Consider the following 22,485-nt stretch of genomic DNA (forward strand, 5'->3'; position numbering starts at 1 on the left):
CTTGGCACAGCTGATTGGCGGCTGACTGGCACTGAGAAGGCTGAGCACAGAAGCTTCCCTGTTGGGACAAGAGGTCTCCCTGAGTTGCAAGAGGAGCTGAGCCAAGCTGAGCCCCATCCCACCCGCACTGTGCCTCCCCCCCCTCATGGGCTTTCTCCTTCCCCTTTGACCCTGCTGTGCACACAGGAGTCTCCGGCTAAGTGGCTGTCAGCCTGGCTGCCACGCCAGGCCTGGCTGGCACTGACACCTTCCTTGGGCACCAGCAGCTGTTCGGCAGTCACAGTGACCTTGCCTCATTGACTCTTGCTTGTCTGCTCCTGGTTCCTGGCTCCAGGGTCTTCAGAGGAGGACTCCTGCCTGCCAGACCCCAGCCTCAGCCTTTAGGATTTTACCTGCCCTCTGTTGTCCCTGATTCTGAGGTCCCCTGCTGCTTTGAGTGGGAGGTTCCCCACTTCCTAAGCTCTCAGGAACTCTGGTGGTCTGGCCAGCCCATGGTCTCCTGTAGAGTTGGGGGTGGGGACTGAGAAGGAGACAGGACTGGAGGAAGTCCGCGAAAGCTGCCAACAGGGAAGTGTGGAGAATGCTGAGCAGCGGGCACTTGGGAGGTGTCTACCCAGCCCCGTCCCCTTTCTCTGGGAGCTGCGACATCCATAGTCATGGCCACTGCCAACAGCCATGTTTTCCTGCGTGGCCTTGCCCTTCCCTGGCCATGCTGATTGGCCACTAGGGCTGGTCACCTGACCTGAGATGAGTCAATTAGCTTCTCTCTCCTGGGAATTTGGAGGACCCTGAAAGGCAGGTAGGTCAGGCTGTGTAGGGCTGGATCCAGGGCAGGGGCTGGAGGACTCGAGTCGGGCCTGTGCTCAGAGAAGCAGAGAGGGGCTGAGGAGAGGCCCTGGAGCCCAGGCAGCCAGAGGCCACCCTGGCTTCTGATGGCTCCCCTGTCCCTGCAGACCCTACGTCTGGATTCAGTGAGACACTCTTGTATCTTTCCATGTTAACAGGCTTCCACGTGTAAGCTTGCGAGTGGGTTCTGTCTTTTGCAACCGCACAGCCTCCAGATAGAGCTTTGGAAAAATGCAAATCAGATCCCAGAGCTCTGCTGCTTGGATCCCTTTGGCGACTTCCCAGAGCCCCAGCACAGCTCCACACACTTGCCTGGCCTGAACCTGGGTGTTCCAGCCCCACCCACACCCCCAGCTTCCCTTCCTGCCTTTCGCCCAGGACCCACTCAGCCCTGGGTCCTGCAGCCTCTCGCTGCTTCTCCAAGCACATTCCTGCCCCAGGGCCTTTGCACTTGATGTTCTTCTCCCTCGGATGCCCTTGCTGGATGGATCCTTACACATCAGGTTGCAGCTGGAGTGTTCTCTCAGAGAGAAGGACCTGCTCACCCCATCACAACAACCTGACTTGTTTTATTCAGAGCGCACATCACCAGCTGTGGTTTACTTATTTATTTGTTTACTTGTTTACAGTCTGTCTCCTCTACTGGAATTTCATGTCTTGTTCACCACTGACTCTTTAGTCTTTTAAACAGTGCCTGACACACAGTAGGTGCTTAATGAAAATCTGTCTAATTAATTGCAAAAAAAAATAATGGTGAAAGTGCCAAGAGTTAGATCACCAGGAGGCCACTCTCATTCTCTCCACGCAGGACCCACCAGCTGCTCTCACCCAGATGACAGTTCTAACGGTTCCCAAGGGGTAGGTGCCATGGGGGTGGCTCAGTTCCTCCTGGGCTGATCTTGGTTCCCCTCTGAGCTGATGGGCAGTCTGTCCACTGGGCCAGTGTCGGTTCTGTCTCTTATGCGCCTTGGGGATGCCCCCCCCCTCACACTAGGAGGTCCCTCATTTTCCTGCAGTCCTCAGGAAGGGATTATGGTTCAGATTCCCCAAGATGGGGGCTTTGGGCTGGGGAAAGGCCTCGTGTCTGAAAACAAGCCCCATCTTTGGGACGCTGGCATAGGAGACCGTGTGTCCCATGAGGGTGAGCTGCTTCCGTCTGTCTCTCTCTGCTCTGCTTTTGTAAAATTCATTGTATTTATTAGTGTTCCACAACACCCCTCGGCATATTTCATGCTGTAAAGAGACAGCCCCTGCCATCCAGCTGAGCGCCGTAGCTGGCATGGGTGTCTCATGTGCACACACGCTCCACACTCCCACTGTTGTCAAGTGTGCAGACGTCACAGCGTGGTGGGAGCAGCTCTGGGAATGGGGCGTCCAGGCTGGCTGGCCTAGCTCCCGCTCCTTGCTGGATAAATGATCGTAAACACCAAATTACCTCTGCGAATGAGGACGAGGCAGCATGAGCCCATGAGTCCAGGGTCCTAGTTGCCTCCCTCTCAAACAGAGGAGCCTGGCCCGCAGCTGGTTCTGATGGGTGGCAGCTCAGCTAACTTTCTTTTCCTTGCTTGTCTGCTGATGGAGTTGCTAATGAGCACCAACCCACAGAGAGGGGGATTGGAGAAGCCCGAATAACGCACTCCATGAATAATCAGCCCTCTGTACTTGAGAACTGACTTGTAATTGCTGTTGGCTTAGCCTCGAGTTGCTGATGCTGAGAGACAGAACAGACAGAGGAGAATGACAGGGTCTGGGGAGAGGACCCAGGATCTGCGCCCCGTGTCTGGCCAAGCAAGGGCAGAGCACTAGCAATGTAAGGGGAAGGTTGCAGGGAAGAGGAGAAGAGACTTGTATCCACAAAGGAGCAATATTTCTTTCCAGATAGTAAACAATTCCCAAATAAACCCCAGAAATGACACAGGTGTCTGTGGGAAACCTAGAGAGCTGCTCATCCTGAAAGAGTTATTGGTTTTGTTCAAGTTTCATCTGATGCTCACTTAAAAAAAAATAGATTTTTGTTTCCCCTCGTGCAACAACAGCCTGAAGGAGACAATCAAGCATATAACATCGGCCAAGTGTCATCATTTAGATGATTATGGATAAATCGACACTAGCAGGGATAAGCACCTGGGTGGTGGGATGGGACCGCCCAGCTCCCGACCACCTCTCTGTGGATTTTACCCCCGGCAGGGTTGTCCAGGGGAAAGGCCCCGTCCTGCCACTTGGCAAGGTCCCAGGTCTTCATTCTCTGTGGTGGCCAAACTTTTGAGCGCCGGGATGTGCAAATGTGAGCAAGCAGTGATTAGGAGTGGGGTCTGTACAGGGGGGTAGGCCCTTGACTGAGTTTGTCTTCTACATACATTAGCTGCCAGAGCTTGAATGGGTGACGTCTCCATTCTTCTGAACCTCTGTTTCTTCAATGGTAGGGTGAGGACGATAATAATTGTGACAGTGACTGCTCTGCTTATCAATGTCCACTTGCTCTCTGCATTTCCCAGCCTCCTTTGCAGCTGAATTGGTCACGTGACTGGTGTGGCCAGTGGGGTATGAGTGTAAGTGATTTATGGCTGAGGTGCATGAAGATACAGTGTTTCTTTCCCTGTACTTTTTCTCCCTCATCTGTGGCATAGCTACTACTGAATAGGAGCCTGGGTCCCTGAGTCACCATGTGGATGGGAGTCACGCAGGAGAGGCAGCTGAGAAACAAGCCTTTAAGATTTTGAGGTATTTGTAACAGGAGCTGGTATTAAGTATTCAAATGAATATAGTAGTCCCCCTTTGAGAGTCATTGTGAGAGATTAAATGGGGTGGGGGCAGAGCTTCTAAAGAACTGAGCAAAATGCCTGGCATGGAGAAAATGTTTGATAAATACTAGGTGTGCATATTAATTTATTCACTCAGCAAATAGTTACAGAGCTCCTATCATGTGCCAGGGATGTGAATTAAAACAGCAATGACAGGGTTGGCCGGGTGGCTCGTTGGTTAAGAGTTGGCTTGGGAGCGCGAGCTCTGAGCAGCAGGGCCACTGGTTTGGTTCCCACATGGGCCAGTGATGCTGCACCCTCTACAGCTAAGATAGTGAACAACAGCTCGACCTGGAGCTGGGCTGCTGTGAGTCTCTGGCGATGGCGTAGGCTGCAGTGGGGCTGTAGTGGGCTGCCATAAGCTACTGTAAGTGGCCAGCAGCCAGCGTGAGTGGCCAGGCAGCCGGTGTGAGCTGCCAAGAGCCGCCGTGAGCTGCTGACCAATGGCCAGCGACCGATCTGCCTCACCTGGGAAGAGCACAATGATCACAATACCAACATGGGCCAGTGAAGCGACGTCCTCCACAACTAGACTGAAGAAAAAAAGGACAGCAACTTGTCCGTTCCCCTTCCCCGATTCCCCAACGCTGTTCCCTCTCCCAATTTCCCAATAAAATCTTTAAAAACAAAACAAAAACCAAAAAAACCAGCAACAACAACAACAGATACATACAATCATATTTTGGATTTCAAATTATACAGGGTACCCCACCATACAATAGAAAGGACTCGGTACTTCATTCCTTCTGGATTGGCTAACCCTGCTATGTGCCAGGCCTCACGCTAACTGGTGGGGAATGCGTTGTTGCCTGAGTCAGTTTCACTCTTAAGTTGCTTGCAGGCTGCTGTGAGCTGCACATGTAGGCAAATATTAACAACTCAAATGCTGTGACAAGCCTCATGCAGAGGGGTCTTTTTAAAGTGCTGGGATTGTCACTAATTCTGCCTGGGGGAATCAGGGAGGAGGAGAGGGGGTTTCACAGAGAAGGAAGCTTTTTTTTTTTTAATTTTATTGGGGAATGGGGAAGGGGAACATTGTGTTTTTCCAGGACCCATCAGCTCCAAGTCAACTTGTCCTTCAATCTTAGTTGTGGAGGGTGCAAGCTCAGCTCCAAGTTTAGTTGACGCTTTCAAACTAGTTGCGGGGAGGTGGGGGAGGGGGCAGCGCAGCCCACTGTTTCATGTGGGAGTCGAACTGGCAACCTTGTACAGCTGAGCCAGCCATCCAGCCACCCGTTGGCAGCTCAGCTCGGGCGCAGCTCACTGTCCCATGTGGGAATTGAACTGGCGACCCTGTTGCTCAGAGCTCACGCTCTAACCAACTGCACCACCCGGCTGGCCCCAGAGGAAGAGGCTTTTGAGGGCAGGCTTGAAGGGCTGAGTAGGAACCCAGCAGATGAGAGAGCATTTCAGGCAGAGGGACGCTTACATCGTCATGAGGTCTTGTGTTGGATGAGATGTGATCGGTGCTTTGGTGGCTGGAACACAGGGAGTCTGTGGTCGGCAGAACAATGTCCCCACCCCAGTATGTCCACATCATAATCCCTGTCACCCATGAACATGCTACCTCAAATGGTGAAAGGGACTTTTTCAGCTGTGATTGAGTTAAGGATTTTGAGTTGGGGAGATGATTCGATTTTCCAAATGGGCCCAACCTAATCCCATGAGTCCTTCAAAGGGGGGACCCTTTCCCAGGTGTCTTCAGAGAGGGCGCTGTGCCTATGAAAGAGGATAGCCTCAACATGGGGCTGACTTTTGCGGATAGAAGAAGGTACTGCAACTCAAGAAGAGTGGGTGGCCAGAAGAAGCTAGGAAAGGCATGGAAGCTTTCCTATAGCCTCCAGGAGGAAGGCAGCCCTGCTACCGCCTTGATTTTAGCCCGGTGGACGCATGTTGGAATTCTGACCTATAGGATTATAAGAGAAACTTTCTGTATCATGTAAGCCGTTGAGCTTGTTGTAATTTGTTACAGCAGCAATTGAAAACGAATGTGGTATCTGACAGAGAATGTCAAGAGGCCACGCAGTGGGCCTCCAGCTTCCGTGGGGTACCCACTTTTCCACAGAATATTGATATTCTGCCTTCTGTATTAATATTAACTAATGTTAATATTCTGTGTTAATATTCCGAGAGCTGCCTTGTTTGTTTCAATGGCGATGAGTTTTCCGTACATTGAACGTATATCTCTTATTTAATTAATGGAAATTTAGGTTATTTCTAGTCGTCTGCTATTAAGATAATGCTACAGTGAATTCTCTTGACCTTGTGTTATGTGGTACGTGTGTGAGTATCTCTGTAAGATGAATTCCAAGAAATGAAATTGTTGGGTCACAGAGCATACACATCTTTCCTAGTCCGCATTTCTAATAAATGTCTGGAGGCGTGATGATTTTGGTGGGAACTGAAATTAAATAGAGACCCCTGAACAGAATTCAGACCTGGGCTTTGCAAACATCCCTGTGTGGAAGGCAGGGAGGCCAAGGGAGATGCTGTGTGTGTGGGTGTGCGCGCGCGTATGTGTGTGTGTGTGTGTGTGTGTGTGTGTGTGTGTGTGTGTGTGTGTTGTGTAGTGGGGAGGAGTAGAGAGATGTTTAGGAATCGCCTGGCATGGTGAGTGTAAGTCAATCTTCTTGTTTTGTTTTGGTTTTTATCAGCTTGGTAAATTCCTAAGACATCAGAGCCTCTTTCTCATTAGCCTTTGGGTCAGAGAGTCATGTTGGGGCCGTGCTCCTCGAAGACAAGTGAGGCCCATGTGTTCACTTGTCAGGCCTGATTTCTAACCTTTCTTCTCTTCTGCCTGGTCGTTTTGACCCTGGGTAGATAATTCTGTGATTTGCGGGGAGAGGGGAAGAGACATGTGTCACTGCAGCCTTTCAATGAAGTGTTTCCAGCGTTAGACCCTTTCTGAGAAAGACGAGGACATTTGCGTTCATACCGCCTCTGCCCTCCTGATTTCTGATGTTCACGCGATTTTTACCAAGTCAAGGTGTTGCTACCACAATATCTCCAACGTTTTGAGTATCTCGGTAATTACACATACTTGGTGCTTTTATTATGAATTCTCCGCTCTTGAGCTTATTTTGATTCTTCTGCGGGTGAGCTGGATTTCAGTGTCAGCTAGCTTTTTTCCAAGAGCGGCTCCTGGATCCTCCACCCTCCAAGTGCTTTCCTGTTGAGAGTGTCTGCCTGCTGTCTTCCGAGCTGCACACACAGCTCACTTGCCATTTAGCTTCCTGCAGCCTCCCCAAAGCACAGCGCTGTGCCTTGTCTCTTCCATCCTTCCTCCCGAGGACGGGTTGGTGCCAGCACTGCTTTGGGCAGCCTGGTGGCCCCCTGAGCATGGGGACATTGTCGGAGGATCCGAGCGTGCCATCATTTCGAGTGAGAAACTTCGGCTGCCAATTTCAAGGCAGCTGAACAGAAGATTATCCCTCTTCCCCTCCTATGTTGGGGATATTTGTTACTCTAAAAATATCCACGGCTTCTGTGTACAGCCGCACAGGCTGTGCACTACACGACTCCAGGGAGTGTCATTCGTATCAACCGTGATGTGACTGGTGCTGCCAGTGTCACGCAGCGTGGCAGTTCTGTCGGCTCCCGACCTGGCTGGTGTGGGCCTCGATATGCAGGACCCCTTTATCGTTGGTGTCCCGCCGTGGTCATTCTGTCACCACTATGAATTTGTCCTTGGTCACCTACCCCGTTCTACTAGGATTTTTTTTTTCTCTGCGTTGGCTCACATGTTTCCTACATAAATGAATTTAAAGGGAAGCTTTATATTATCATTGGAAATAGAAAACCAGCACAGCTTACCAGAGGTAGAAGAAATATATATATATATATATATATATATGTGTGTGTGTGTGTGTGTGTGTGTGTATGTGTGTGCACAAAACAAAACAATGGCGTCCAATTCTAGCTGGATACTTTTTTTAATTTTTATTGGGAAACAGCCATGGTCATTGGTTACACGTTGCTTTCATGCTATTCTTTCAAGGACGCAGCTCACAGTGGACAGTGGCCCATGTGGGGATCGAACCAGCAACCTTAGTGTTATCAGCACCACGCTCCAACCAACTGAGCTAACTGGTCACCCCCCTGGCTGAATACTTTTGCCTTCTCTCTCTCTCCTCTCTCTCTCTTTTTCCCTCCCTGCCTCCCTCTCTCTCCCCCTCTCCCTTTCTCCCTCTCCTTCTCTCCCTTTAAATAGGAGATTAGTGAGGGACAGGCTATTGCAAAACTGAAATTTTCTCCTGGAAATAATCCGAAGGGGTGGAAGGGAATTGGGAAGGGACAGTCATCTCCACGATGTGATTCAGCGTCACTTAGTGCCACAGCCCCCGTCATGAACTACCTGTGGGACATGTGAGGAAACACCGGCCCAGTCTGATGCTCCGCTGGCTGCTTGAACCTCTTGGCAACACCTCCACGTGGCGGTCCAAGCCTTTCCCATACTCTTTCACCTCTGGGAAGCTTCATGCCACACGGAAGGGTCTTTTCTCGGGCTGGACCCACCGTTGGTGCATCCGAGTCCTGCTCCTGGGCCCAACTGGGTTTAGCTCTGCTCCCTGAACTCAAGCAGAATGAATCCAATCCTTCCCCTAAGTTCCATCCTCTCAAATATGACTTAAAATGGGGGGCTCTGGAGTTCAAGCACCCTGGCGGGAATCCTAGGTCCATTACTCACTATCTTTTGGGTAAGATACTTAACCTCACTGGACCTCAGTTTCTTCACCTGATAAATAGGAACAATCACAGTGCCTCTTTCATAGGGTTGTTACAAGAATTAGACAGGTTAGTGCATATGGAGGTTTAGAACAGTGCCTGGCACATAGTAGGTGCTTAGTAAACACTCGCTATTATTATTTTCTGTTGCCAGGGACTGTGGGGTCCTTGCCCTCCCCATAGCTTCTTCTGGATTAGAAGGCAGAGGACTCAGATTCCAGCTTTGGCTCAATATCTGACTCATGATGAGAACTTAAGCAACTCATGAGTCCTCCGCAGGTCTTGTTTTTCACACCTGGAACCTGAGGGTGGCAGGCTGTGTGGTCCCTACATCCCTCCTCTTGTCTCCAGTCCAGGTGGATAATTCTGTGCCGAGGAGGGAGAGAGGGAACACGGGGAACCAGATGTTTGCAGGCTCTGATCTCCCTGTGTCTGCCTCAGTATGCCATAAAAAACCTACCTGCAGCACCCTCTCCCCTTAATTTCTCTTTCAAAAAATGCTTTTGGGGGCTTGAGCTCAGACAAGGCATGAAAGATTTGTGATAATATCCAAAAAGGGCAAAAAGGAGGCTGAGGGGTTGGGACAATCAGATTTGCTTTGCTTTCACAACCCAACAAGTGGGATGACATTAAAAAAAAAAAAGCCCCAGTATCCTTCATTTATCAAGATCCCTGGAAAGATGGTGATAGTAATAATTTTGAACACTTACGGAGTCCCTGACGTGCACCAGCTGTCACACGTATGATTCCAACTACGTGTGAGGCAGCACCAGCTGCTGTAACAACTAAACCCTGAGCTATCAGTGGATCGACTCCGGGGCCATATAATTCTTGCTCATGGGATGCTTGAGGACAGATGCTCCTGGAGGAGAGACAGCTCCCCTCCATGCAGTGATTCGGGGGTCAGGCAACACGCATACTGTCCCACAACCATTTCCTAGCACCGCGGAGGCCTCTGCGTTTTACACACCCACTGCGTAAAAGCCCTCCCCGGGATGTGGCACACACATATCATCCACATTCACATTGTAGAGGCAAGAACCAGTCCCATGACCCCGCTGGGATGCAGGGGATGCTGGGAAATATTGTGCCTGGCTGGGCAGCCGCTTCCTAGCCTTAACTTCACCCCACAGAAGGAGTAGCACATTCTTTTGGTGGATAGCTAGCTGCTTCACATCTTATGTGGTGGAGATTGTACCCACTTTACAGATGAGGAAACCAAGACCCAGAGAGTCTGGCCTGGGTCACAGAGCTTGTACATGGCGGAGCTGGGATTTGAAAATCAAGACTCTGTGAGTTCAAAGCTCTGACATTTAACCACTATGGTGTTAATTGTAAGTCGGCGTTTCGAATCTTCCAGCTGTAGAATTCTGCAACTCAAACTCTTCCCTTCAGTTTATCCAACCCAGCAAGGTGCATTGGGAGACTCCGGTGACCGTCATGACGCCAAGGCAGGATTTTCAGGTTTTCTCGTCTTCGACAATTATCCCCAGAAAGTTAACCCACAATTTGGACTCCCGCCAGAAATCAAGGCATGGCACCATCTGTAAGAGATAAATAAATCAAAATATCATCAGCAGATAAGTGTGTGCCATCTGCTGCCCTGTCACTTGAACTGGCAGAGGCCTCCAGAGAATTCCAAGGACGCACTTGCCAAGCCTTCCCCCCTCCCCCCACCCGCCTGGAGTATAAGAGGAGAAGCTTCACGTGTGATCTGCTGGCATTTTTCTTGGCTCCCTGTTCCCGATGCTGAATTTCTTGAATCTGGCTAGAGAAGGTGGGTGAACTTGTGCTCTTGACAAACAGTTGCAATCGTTTTCTCACCGGCGGGGCACATTTGTTGGGGGCCAGGACCACTTCTTTGCTCCAACCCCCAACCCAGCAAGGTGAGAGCACCCTCGAAAGAGAAAACTAACCCTGTGCCTGCCAAGAAGCTGGGCTCTGCGCAATCTGAGTCTAAGAATCAGAATCCGCCCTGTTGGGTCCTGGTAGCCCCTTGGAACACAGCCCCTTGCTGCTGGCTGCTGATTTCTCCTGCACGTTTGGCGTCCTCTGTGGAGGGCATCTGAGACTGGTTTTAGTGAGCATGGATTTTCCTAGAACCTGCTTACCTTGCTAAGAGGTGGTGCAGAGTGGTGACCAAATGCAAAGCCCTTGTCCTGGGCTGTTCTATGTGGAATCCTGGCTCCCCGGCGGCGTGAACTCAGATGAGTGACTCAGTCTCCCCATGCCTCAGTTTCTTCATCTGTAAAATGGGGGTGGTAGTTTTTAAAGCACTTTGGGCCCAAAGTATGTGCAAATAGACGTTAGCAAATATTACTCTTTGGCCAGCTTTGTGAGACCTCTCTCGCTGTCCCTAAGGTCCCCCGGTTCCTCGCCATGGGTCCCCGATGCCCTCTCCCCACCCCACACTCCACAGAAACCTCAACAACGCCAGCTGGTGGGATTTGGAATTAAGTCACGATCTTCAGACCCAGGATCTGGGGACGTGGCCAAGGACGCTGGGCTCCCCAGAGCCCCTCTCTCTTCTGCCCGTCTTCCTGCTGACAGCCAGACCTGGGCTCCTGCTTGGACCAAGGGTAACTGGTCGACCCTCAGCATGCCCCACGCCTTCTGCCAGCCTCAGGCATCTGCTCCGGCCGCCTCCCTGATACCTCCCGCAGTCCCGCCAGGTTCCCTCCACCTGCTTGGGCTGAGGTGGCACAAGTACAGCCTCCTGCTTCTGGCTTGGGAAGATGTCCAGGCTCTAACCCAGCATCCAGGGAAGGGACCCAAAACAGCTTTTCGTTCCGGCGCCAAGCACGGGGCAGGCATCTTCACGCACTGTCTTCTGTTTCATCCTCTTCACAAGCCTGTAAGGCCAGGTCTTCAGGGACGTCCACTGGGTGGGCGAGAACAAGGCTCAGAGAGGCGACACCACTCTCTGAGGTCACGTGGCTAGGAGGAGGCAGAAAAGGGATTCAAACTCATGCCTCATGACTTTGGAGCCCACACACCTCCATTGGCCTCAAGAGCACCTCCTTAAAGGAGGGAGTCTGAGAGCTGGGATGAATGACAGTGGGGAGTGGGTGTCAGCACATCAAGCTGAGCCCTTGTTGAGCTGCTGGATTTAAATCCTGACTGAAGACATCTTGTGTCATACGCATCACCTCATTTAGCCCTCAAGTGCCCTATGAGGCTGGAGTGATCATTCTTTATTGGCAAAAAGCCCCCCAAACCAAACAAAAACCATCGTTTACCCCACAGCCCCACAGCGAGCAGTGGCAGAGTAGGAATTTGAACTCAGGTCCGTGTGCAGTCGGGGCCCAGGCTTTTCGCTGAGGAGCAGGCCCTGCCTGGCTTCTGCTGACCCTGGGGCACCCTTCTTCCCTTGCCACCTCCACATACAGGGTTCTTTTTCACATAGCTGAACCCAGAGGAGAAAGCTGGGGGAGCAATTCCTGGAATCAGGCGTGCGCGGTGAGCCAGAGCAGGGGCAGCTGTGACATGGCTGCTTGTACCCAGGGTGGGTTCCTGGAGCCCTGTCTCCATGAGGGCCTGGACCAGGTGTGCCTCTTGGTGGTGATATCCGTGTGCCCAGTGACGAGCTCAAGCCACTGAGTTGGAGGCAGTTTCTGAGCCACCTCTCCCCACACCTGGGCTCGGCCGCAGGGCAGGTAAGGGCCTCGTGGGTGGTATGTTTCATTCCCATGCTGCCAAAAGCCAACAAACTGCCCCAAAGGGGATGCCACGGGGCCTAGGAATGCACGACCTTGCACTTGTCTTTTCTGAGCAGGGAGCAAACCCTTCAGAACGACATTGAGACCCAACTTCTGGGATTTGTTTAGAAATAACCCCATGGTGGTGGTGGGGCAGGTGTGTAGACGAGACAAGGCTGGCTGTGGGGTGTCAGTTACGGAGGCTGGGAGTGGGGACACGGGGCTCTTCATACTAGTCTCTCTGCTTTTGCAAAAGATGGAAAACCATAATACAATGTTTAAAAACTATGTTTCCAAGACACTGTTTATTTGCCTGAGTCCAAACAAACTGGTCTGGCTGTGGAATGTTCTGGGTCTCTGGCCCCCGTTCTGGACAAGTCAGTCCCTGGGATGATGGAAGGAGCTTTGGGAAAACGGATTCTGCCACTTCTGAGCCTTGTGACCATGGGTGGGGTGCTTTGCCTGTGTGAGCCTCAGTTTCCTCATCTGTAGAGTGGGGAAGGGTGCTGACCTCATGCAATGTGATATGTCCCAAATTCTCAGCATTCGTCCTTGCCCTGGACTCTCCTTGGGTCACCGGATGCTGCATCTTAGACAACGTGACAAGCTCTAGCTTCTGCCTGATGGTTGTGTGGTCTGCTGTTTTATAGCCCACGGGGGCCAAGTCAGAGGAGCCAAGCTGTGACAATATAATGAGCTATATTGTGAAAAAAACCCGCTGGAAATTCAGAGCAAGGAGACATTTCTTCGGGATAGGGCAGGTGGTTGGTGAGCTAAGCAGGCTTCATGCTGGATGGGCATTTGAGCTGGGCCATGAAGGCTGGGATGGTTCAGATACGGCGACACGAAGGGAGAGAAGAGATCGAGAGGTGGGGATGTTGGTCTGAGCCAGCAGAAAAGGAGGGCTGGGGGTGAAAGGCAGCATCCAGTGTCGTGTGCAGGGAGATCTCCAGGCCTCCAAGGCCTCTGTATTATGGTCGGCACGAGGCAGGGGAGGGCTGCCCATCGGCTGCCCTGGGAGCCACCTGCTCTTCCATGGATAGTGAAGACATCCGCTTTCTGCTTGCCTCTGCTGCAGAAACCCCCTGCGTGGTGTAATTCGTGAGGAAGGCGGTCTGTGCAATGCTCTTCATTTATCCATCCCACACTCATGTCCAGAGCACCTGCTGCTGTCCCAGGCTTATGAGGCCACAGCGGGGAATGAGACGTATGGCCCTGGAGCTATTGTTTCTTGCTGAAAACACGCGGCTTCCGAGTTGCTGGGATGCTGTCTGGGCGTTATTTAGAGAAGCCCAGGAACGCTCTTCCCTGGAGCTGGGGCTCCGAGTGGCTGCTACAGACACTTGACTGTTAGGATGGGACGTGTCTTGTCGGTTTGCTGATGTACCCCCCAGAGCCTAGAACGGCACCTGGCATGTAGGTGTTCCATAAATGTGGGCTGAATGTAATTACATTCACACAAAAACTGTATGAAAGAGATGAGAAAGCAGGGTGGGGGGTGAGAGCGATGGGTGAGGAGGGGCAGGGACCTCCTGGGGTACGGTGGTTGCCGGTTCTTCCCTGTTCACCTCTGCCCCTCTGGGTTTGGGAGACTGTCCCCCCCGCCCCCCGCAGATAAAATGGCCCAGACTCCGTGCCCCCTAGTTTCTCATTGCTTCAGGCCGGTGGGAGACACCAGCAGGAAATCAGAGGGCGGAAGGAGAGAAAGGTCCCCCTCTCCCCTGCCTCGTGCTCTCCCTGTTGAGGTTTGGATCGTAACTGCATTCCTCTCAAAAGTGTGGCCCCCAGACCAGCAGCCTCAGCAGCCCGGGGTCCTGCCAGACGTGCAGATTCTCAGGCCCCACCCCAGAATTTCTGGTTCGGAGACTTGCTTCAGAGTGGGGATTCCGCTGCTCGTGGCCCGGCCTGGCTTTCCAGGTCCTTGCCCTCCCTTGTCCCGTGGCCTGGTGGAGGTGGGGACTCCTACGTCGCTGGCCCTGACCTCTACCGTCCACACGTCTGTGAATAGCCCCTTCACTCAGCAGCCTTCAGGGAGCCCCTCCCAGGGGCCACCTGTGTGCTGCGGGGACCCTGACTAGTGCAGGTGGCCTAAGTGCCAATCCACGTTCCTTCAGACAGGGCACACCCTCTCCAGGCTGCCTCACTTCTTGCCAGGGGGGGGAGGGGGGGGACACTGTGGAGAGCTCTGGAGTGGTCACCCCTGCCTCAGGGCTGGGTTCCAAGTCCCATCTGCCTGCTATCAGCCTCAGGCAGGGGGTAGTGGTGAGGACCCCACACGCATTTCCTCCGAGGCTGTGGTGGGTGTGAACATGTCACTTTACGTCTCCGGTCTAGGGGCACTGAGCCGCCACTCTTCAGGGCGGTTAGAAACTCACTACCCAGCTGAGCCCCCCTCCCGGTCCCCGGGGCATGGGAAGCTGTTGGAACGTTTGGGGGAGCAGCCTGGTGTTCTCCAGCCCCTCTCCTCCCCACTGTGGATGGTTTCCTGGCCCCATGGGGGCCTTGGGACCCTCATTGGGATGTGGGATTTCTTTGCTTGTTTGTTATTTACACTTTATTTATTTATTTATTTTGGCATTCAGTACTAGTTTATATTCATTTCAGGTGTATGGCATAGTGGTTAGACATTTATATAATTTAAGAAGTGATGTCCCTGACTAGTCTAGTACCCACCTGGCACTATACATAGTTATTATCTTATCATTGACTATATTCCCTGTGATTTATATCCATGACTGTTTTGTAACTGCCAATTTGTACTTCTTACTCCCTTCACCTTTTTCGCCTACCTCCCGAAGCCCCTCCCATTTGTCAGTCCCCCAAATCTAGTTCCTATCTGACACCGTACATAGTTATTAATATATTACTGACTATATTCCTTATGCTATATCCTACATCCCCATGGCTACTTTGTAACAACCAATTTGTACTTCTTAATTCTTCCTCCTTTTTTACCAACCCCCTTAACCCCCCTCCCACCTGGCAACCATCAAAATGTTCTCTGTATCTATGAGTTTGTTCCTATTTTGTTTGTTTGTTTTTTTTGTTCTTTAGATTCCACATATAAACTAAATCACACTGCATCTGTCTTTCTCTATCTGACATACTCCACTCAGCACAACACCCTCCAGGTCCATCCATGCCGCTGCAGATGGCAAGAACCCATTCCCTTCCCTGGCCGAGCAATATTCCATTGTGTATGTGTTCCACCTCCTCTTTATCCATTCCTCCATCGATGGACACCCAGGCTGCCTCCACACCTTGGCCATTGTAAACAATGCTGCAATAAACATATGGGGGCACAGGTCCCCTCAAAGTAGCATTTGGGTTTCTTTAGATAGATAAATAAATACCCTGAAGTGGAATTACTGGGTCCTTCTTTGTCTCTTGTTATAGCCTTTGTTTTACAGTCTATTTTGTCTGGTATAAGTATTGCTATTCTAGCTTTGTTTGTTTGTTTCCATTTTCATGAAATAGCTTTTTCCATCCCTTTACTTTCAGGCTATGTGTGTCTTTTGATCTGAAGTGAGTCACTTGTAGGCAGCATATGTAAGGATCTTGCTTTCTTATCCATTCAACCTTCCTATGTCTTTTGATTGGAGCATTTAATCCATTTTATATTAAAGTAATTGTTGATATATATGTAGCTATTGCCACTTTATTATTCATAATTTTGATTTATTTTCTTTCTGGGTTTTTTTTTGTGGGGTTTTTTTTGTCATAAAGAAGTCCCTCTAACATTCCTTGCAATACTGGTTTGGTGGTGATGAGCTCCTTTAGCTTTTTCTTATCTGGAAAGCTTTCTATCTGTCCTTCGATTCTAAATGATAGCTTTGCTGGGTAGAATAATCTTGGTTATAGGTCCTTGCTTTTCATCACTTGGAACATTTCTTGCCAATCCTTTCTGGCCTTCAAAGTTTCTGTTGACAAATCAGCAGACAGTCTTATGGGGGCTCCCTTGTAGATAACTAACTGCTATTTTCTTGCTGCTTTTAAGACTGTCTTTGTCTTTAACCTTTGGCATTTTAATTATTACATACCTTAGTGTGGGCCTGTTTGGGTTCATCTTGTTGGGGACTCTCTGTACTTCCTGGGCTTGTATGTCTATTTCCTTCCTCAGGTTGGGGAAGTTGTCAGTTATTATTTCTCCAAAAAGGTTTTCAATTCCTTGTGCCCTCTCTTCTCCTTCTGGTAGCCCTATAATGTGAATTTTGTTGAGTTTGATATTGTCCCAGAGGCCCCTTAAACTATCCTCGTTTTTGGGATTCTTCTTTCTTTTTGATGCTCTGATTGGGTTTCTCTGCTACCTTATCTTCTAAATCAAATCGCTGATTCGACCCTCTGCTTCATCTAATCTACTGTTGATTCCCTCTAATGTATTCTGCATTTCATTTATTGTATTATTTCTGACTGGTTCTTTTTTATGTTTTCTATCTCCATTTTTATGTTTCCTATCTCTTTGTTAAGTTTTCCCTGAGTTTATTGAGCATTCTTATAACCAGTGTTTGGAATTCTAGTAGATGACTTGTCTCTATTTTATTTAGGTTTTTTTTGTGGAGCTTTGTTCTGTTCTTTCATTTGGGACATGTTTCTTTGTCTCCCCATTTTGGCTGCCTCCCTGTGTTTGTTTCTATGTATTAGGTAGGTCTATGTCTCCCAGTCCTAGTAGAGTGGCCTTAGGTGTACTGTGGGACCCAGTGGTACAGTCTCCCTGGTCATCAGAGCTGGGTGCTGCAGGTGTGTTTCTTGTGTGGGTTGTGTGTGCCCTCTTACTGTAATTGAGCCTTGGTTGCTGTTGGTACATCAATGGGAGGGATTGACCCTCAGGCTGATTGGTTGTGATGACTGGCCATAACTATGGTGGAGGAGCTGTGCAGGGGCTGACCCCACAGAGCAGGGTTCACTTTAGCAGGGCTCTGGTGCCTGCCCAGTCTGCCCTTTGGGTGTGTTTTCCCTGGAGGTGGCCAGGTGATGCTCTAGCTTGGTCCTAAGCTGGCTACCAGGTGTTCCAGCCCTGGGGCCTCTTAGGAGGGGACCCGCTGCAGGCCAAGTTCAGCAGCAGCATGTGTGTGCCTGGGGCCAGCTGGCATGAACCACAAAGCAGTCTGCAGATGGCCACGGCCTACACTGGGCTTGGAGGTGCCTCAAGAGGCCAATCTGCGAACCAAGGCTGTCTGTTGCTAGTGCCAGGCTTAGGGCTGCTCAGCTCAAGATACGGAACACACCAAAGCCAGATGCTGCTTGTCTGGGTTTTGTGAAACTTGGAGAGATTTTAGAAAGTCTGCAGCATGAGCTAAGACAGGTTGTTTGTATGGAAAACCCACTGCAGGTGGCTTGGGTGTGCCTGAAAGTGTGCTGGGGTGGGGTCTCAGGGAATCACTAGGGTGGGGCAGATGAAAGGTGTTAGCCAGTTTAATGGAGACTCAGATATGGTGTCTGCCTGTGTCTGCACACAGGGAGGGGGAGGGCTCAACAAAGCAACAATGGCTTTTGCCAGCCTCTCCTTTTGGGAGAATGCTGCCCCTTCAGCCCTCACCCCGAAGCCAGACAATTTGGTTCCTCTCTGTGTGTCCCTGTCGCCTTTTAAGCTGCTGCCCCAGCGCTGGAGCTCAGAGTGAGTGGTTCCACCAGGGAGTGAGTCCGTGTGCTGTCCCTTCAAGATGAGCTCCTAGGACTGCAGCCTCCCTCCATCTCACTCAGCCACACAGTCTGCTGGTTTTCACAGCCAGAAGTTATGGGGACTTCTCTCCCTGACACTGGAACCCTGGGCTCAGGCACCTAGTATAGGACTGAGACCTCTCGCTCTTTGGGGAGGATCTCCACAGCCGAGATATTCCTCCCAATTTTTAGTGATCATATGTGGGTGTGGGACCAGCATGTTCTGTGTCTCCGCCCCTCCTACCAGTCGTGAGGTGGCTGCTTCTGTGTGTCTGTAGTTGTGGGGCTTCGGTCAGATGTCAAGCGATTCTCAATGATGGTTGTGCTGTGGTTTAGTTGTAAATGATGGGGTCCTGAGAGGAGGTGAACATAGCATTTACCTAGACTGCCATCTTGACCAGAAAATCTGTTTCAGATGCAGGATTTTTGCTGAGCCTGTGACCTCCAACCCCAACATCCAGCTTTCCAGGCCATTTTCCTGGAAGGCCCTGACATCTTCTTAGGGGCTGTGGAGGTCCTGCTGTTCACGGATCCCCCAAAAACACTTCTCCCCTGGGGTCTGCTAGCTCCCCCCTCCTCCCATACAAATTCCTTCTTCTGTCCCCTCCCTGAAGTGGGGCGGCATTCTTCTCCTATGGGCCCCTGGGAACCCAGTGGACCTTAGGGAACCCTAGGGAGGAGACACTGACTCTCATTCACCTTGTTAGTAACTCACCATGGGTCCAAGGGCATCAGAGCTGACGTTTCTTTTAGGTGTCAGGTTTGGGTAGAAGGCTTTCGTACATTCATTCATTCATTCACTCATTCACTCATTCACTCATTCGTTCACTGTTCATTAATTCATTTGCTTGTTCATTCATTCATATACTCCTTCAACAAATATCTCCTGAGCACTCACTATGTAGCAGGCGCTGGTCTAGGTGCTAAGGGTCCAGCCGGAAGAGAGATGGGGAGTGTCAGGAGAGAGATATTAGATGATGAATAAGGAAAGGCCTCCCTGAGAAGGCAACATTTGAGGAATGTGATAAAGGAGAAGAAGGATAAAGCATTCAGCTATCTGGGGGGAGGAAGCTCCAGGCAGAAGTATTATAGCAGCATGTGTCAAGGCCCTGAGGGAGGGAGGTGCCTGGCACATTCAAGGATCAGCAAGGAGGCCAGTGTGGCTGGAGTGGAGAGTGCGGGGGGAAGGTATTAGGAGATGAGATCAGGGAAGCGATGGAGGGACAGGTGACACAGGGCCTCGTAGGCCACAGTGAGGATGTGGGCTTTGACTTTGAGTGCCCTGGGAATCACAGGAGATTCTGCCCCGAGAAACCACATAATCTTAGGTTATAACAGGACCCTGGGAGACCCATGCAGAGGCTGCTGCAACAATTCCGGTGGGAGGTGATGATGGCTGGACCAGTGGAGGTCATGAGAAGTGGTCAGATTCTAGATAAACTATGAAGCTGGAGCCGCAGATCGGATCTCAGGGGGTGTGAGAGAAAGAGAGAAAGCAAGGCCTCGGCCTGAGAACCTGGAGATGGAGTTGCCATGTACTGAGCTGGGGATGCACTGAGAACGTGGCACCTGCTTTCATGGGTCTTACAGCACGTGGGCCATCCATCCAAGATTCATACACACAGGAAGAATTATAAGGTGACTGGTGCCCCACAGGAGAAGGCCAAAGTGCCATGAGACCTTACAAGAGGGGGGCGTGTGTTCTGGAGGGGACAGCATGGGTGAAGCCCTCATGGTAGGGGGAGGGAACACGGAAACACAGGTGCCGAGAGGAAGGAGGTACTGCTAGGGGATGTTGGTGGAGACATGGTGGAGGCCAATCCTGGGTGCCCGTGAAGAATTTGGACTTTATCCCTTGGGAAGGCATCAGAGGGTTTAGAGCAGGAGTGTGCACACACGTTTGTGCCCATGTGCGCATGTGTGTTTGACGTGATCAGAGCTGTGTGGGGTTTTTTTGTTTTGTTTTATTGGGGAGCAGTGTGTTTTTCCAGGACCCATCAGTTCCAAGTCAAGTCATTGTTTCAATCTAGTTCTGGAGGGCACAGCTCAGTGGCCCATGTGGGAATCGAACCGACAACCTTGGTGTTACGAGCACCGTGCTCTAACCACCTGAGCTAACCAGCCGCCCTCAGAGCTTTGTGTTTTGAAAACATCCCTCTGGCATCAGTGTGGAGAATGGATTAGACAGAGGCCAGAGTGGAGGCCAGGGGAGCCCGTGAGGGGCTGTGGGCCTGGCCGGGGTGGGGGCTGTGGAAAGGGACCGAGGGCTTTGAGGGAGTGGGAGTGACAGGGCCGGGCTGGACTGGGAGGTGAGAGGAGGGGCATCACGGGTGCTGTTTAGCGGAGTTTGCGGGTTCACCATCCACGTTGTGCCAGGATACCGTCTTTCTAGGAATAAGGGTTGGAGAAAGACGCCATGTGGGTTAGAGATGCTGGGGCCCACCCTGCTCCCCGCCCAGCCCCAGGGCTTCTGGGATGGGGCGAGGTGAGCCTAAAGCACTCATTCCCTCTCATATTCTGAAAACTCTTCTTTTCTTTCCTAAGGTGAGAAATGTCGCAGCTTCATTGACCTGGCCCCAGCATCTGAGAAAGGTAAGTGTGGCCTGGGAGCTGGAGCTCCATTTTTGGCAAAGCCCCAAGTTTCTCAGCAGTCAGTGAAGTGGGGGGGGGATCATTCCCCTTAACACCCCCCGCCAGTGGAGTGGTCCTTTCTGTTACTTCCGGGGCACACTGGGACTTCCCAGGAGGCAGAAGGAGCTGGGATAAGGTAAAACCCGTGTTGTGTTGGGGGCTCTGCCTTTGGCTGTAGGATTTGACCTCAGGGGAGGGAAGCCAGAGGTCACTTCTCTGATGTCTTCAGGGGTGGGGAGGTCCAGCCTGACTGGACACAGCTATGCAGAGTGGTCTCACTGGTGTTTGGGTCCAACGGCAGAGATTCTGAGCCCACAGTAATGCTCAGAGCCATGTGGGATCATCAGGAGCTGGCTGCAGTGTGATAGGGGGATACAGCTGTGAGGACGAGGCTTCGCTACAAGCAGTAGTGGTTCAAACTAAGGCTTCAACGAGAACTTGACTTATCTCTCTCATAAAAGTTTGAAAGTAGGCCATTTAGAGTGTCTGATCCATACATACATCCTTAGGAGCTGGTCCCCTGCGCCCCCTGCCTCCATCACTCCAAAGGCCTTAGTCCTCATGGTCTAAGATGGGGCGAGAGCTCTAGCTGTCACGTCTGCATCCAGGCAGCCGGGTGGAGGAAGGGTTAAGCTGGCCTGTCCACTCTGAGGGTCCCAGAAGTAGCCCCCACATCATCTGCTCATATCTCCTTGATCACATGGCCCCACTCAGCTGCAAGGGAGGCTGGGAAATGAAGTCTTTGTCCTGGGCAGCTCCGTGTTCAGCTGAAAGCCGGAAGTTTTGTTATGAGGGAAGAACAGGAGAATGGGTTCTGGAGGGTGTGCTGCTACAGGAATACACTCAGGGGAATGGCTGCCGATGAGGAGAGGGCTCCGGTCCCGGGAGCTGGGGTGGGGAAACTGAGGCAGAAGTCCAGTCATATGAACCGTCCCAACATGGAGGCCTTGGTGTGCTTGGCTCAGGGGAAACTCTTAAGTCCGGGACGAGTGGCCACCCATGTCCCCGGATGGTGGGACCGAGCGTGTGGTTTCCCTGCCGTGTCAGGAGGTTCGGGGCCCTGGAGGGCTGCATCTCTGACCCCTCCCCGTGTATCGTGATGGCTGATGATGGTTCTGTCTCGCAGACACTGTCTTCTTGGGGAGCTCCAGCCAGGTGGCAGTTGGTGAGACTGAGGGGCACATGACAGGGCCCCTACAGGGCCCTCAGGCCCCCGCCGCTGAGCCGGCTTTGGGTGGTGGGGCCGGCTGCCTCCGTTTTCTTGGCTTCCCTACCGCTGTGTCTTCTTCAGTTGTCCCATGTGAAGTCTTGGTCTGAGCAACCCGGCCCCAGCTTCCTAACTGAAGTCTCTGGGGAACACTACAAATCTGACTACTGAAAACCAGCTGGTATTTCCTGAGCAGTTACTGTGTGCCAGGCACTGTACATATTTTAACTGAGAAGCCTCCTCACAGCCTCGCACTCCACTTGACAGATGAGGAAACGGAGGCTTGGAGACGTTAAGCCACTTAAGTCTCATGTCTCCTAGGGGCAGAGCCCCCTCTGTACCCCTCCATTGTTCTGTGTCTTGGAAGCTGGTACCTGCAGGCAGCCTTCTGGGGGCTCAGCCCATAATCCCCAGGGCCTTGAAGTTCCAGGGTCAACTCTGCTCCAAGTCTGGCTTCCAGGAAGCAGGGCCATGCATGTCCACTTGGGGGTGAGTGTGTGCGTTCATGAGCACGTACTCCTGTGCTGAGAATATGTCACAGGTCTCACGTATGTGCATGCACTCGAGCTAGCGGGGGAGCGTGTGTGAGCGTGGGGGTGTACAACACGTGTGTGACTGTGTGCTTGTGTGCCCAGGGGAGCACGTGGGTGGATGAGTGTGTGCATGCGTGAGCATGTCCGTCCATGTACAGTGACAGACGGCTCTCTGTGCGTCCTCCGGAAGCATCAGACCTCTATTCCTGCTTCTTTTACGAGGACCAAGGGCCCCAGAGAGCTTGTATCTTCGGGTTTTGCTGTCCTCATGATTCTCCTTTCAGGCTTGGCGGCCATGCCGAGGACCTTCCGGCTGCGTCTATAAAAATGTTTAGGAGGAGGCCGAGGGGGCTGGCTTTGCGGCCAAGGTGCAGGATGGTCAATGT

General features: G+C 51.6%; 1 protein-coding gene and 1 non-coding gene across 3 annotated transcripts in view; one reads left to right on the top strand and one right to left on the bottom strand.

Moving 5' to 3' along the window:
• GSG1L (GSG1 like) overlaps positions 1-22,485 on the top strand; it is a 224,210-nt gene that overhangs the window by 53,415 nt on the left and 148,310 nt on the right. For both annotated transcript variants that reach the window (XM_019648401.1, XM_019648402.1), the window contains exon 2: positions 20,273-20,320. In XM_019648401.1, coding sequence (XP_019503946.1) covers positions 20,273-20,320 — 48 coding nt within the window. The remainder of the gene's footprint in view (positions 1-20,272; positions 20,321-22,485) is intronic.
• Positions 19,779-19,852, bottom strand: TRNAT-CGU (transfer RNA threonine (anticodon CGU)). Its single transcript has one exon. It is a non-coding gene; the product is annotated as a tRNA-Thr (tRNA).

Source organism: Hipposideros armiger, unplaced genomic scaffold, assembly GCF_001890085.2.
Source record: "Hipposideros armiger isolate ML-2016 unplaced genomic scaffold, ASM189008v1 scaffold_126, whole genome shotgun sequence".
In the NCBI taxonomy this organism is placed as follows: domain Eukaryota; kingdom Metazoa; phylum Chordata; class Mammalia; order Chiroptera; family Hipposideridae; genus Hipposideros; species Hipposideros armiger.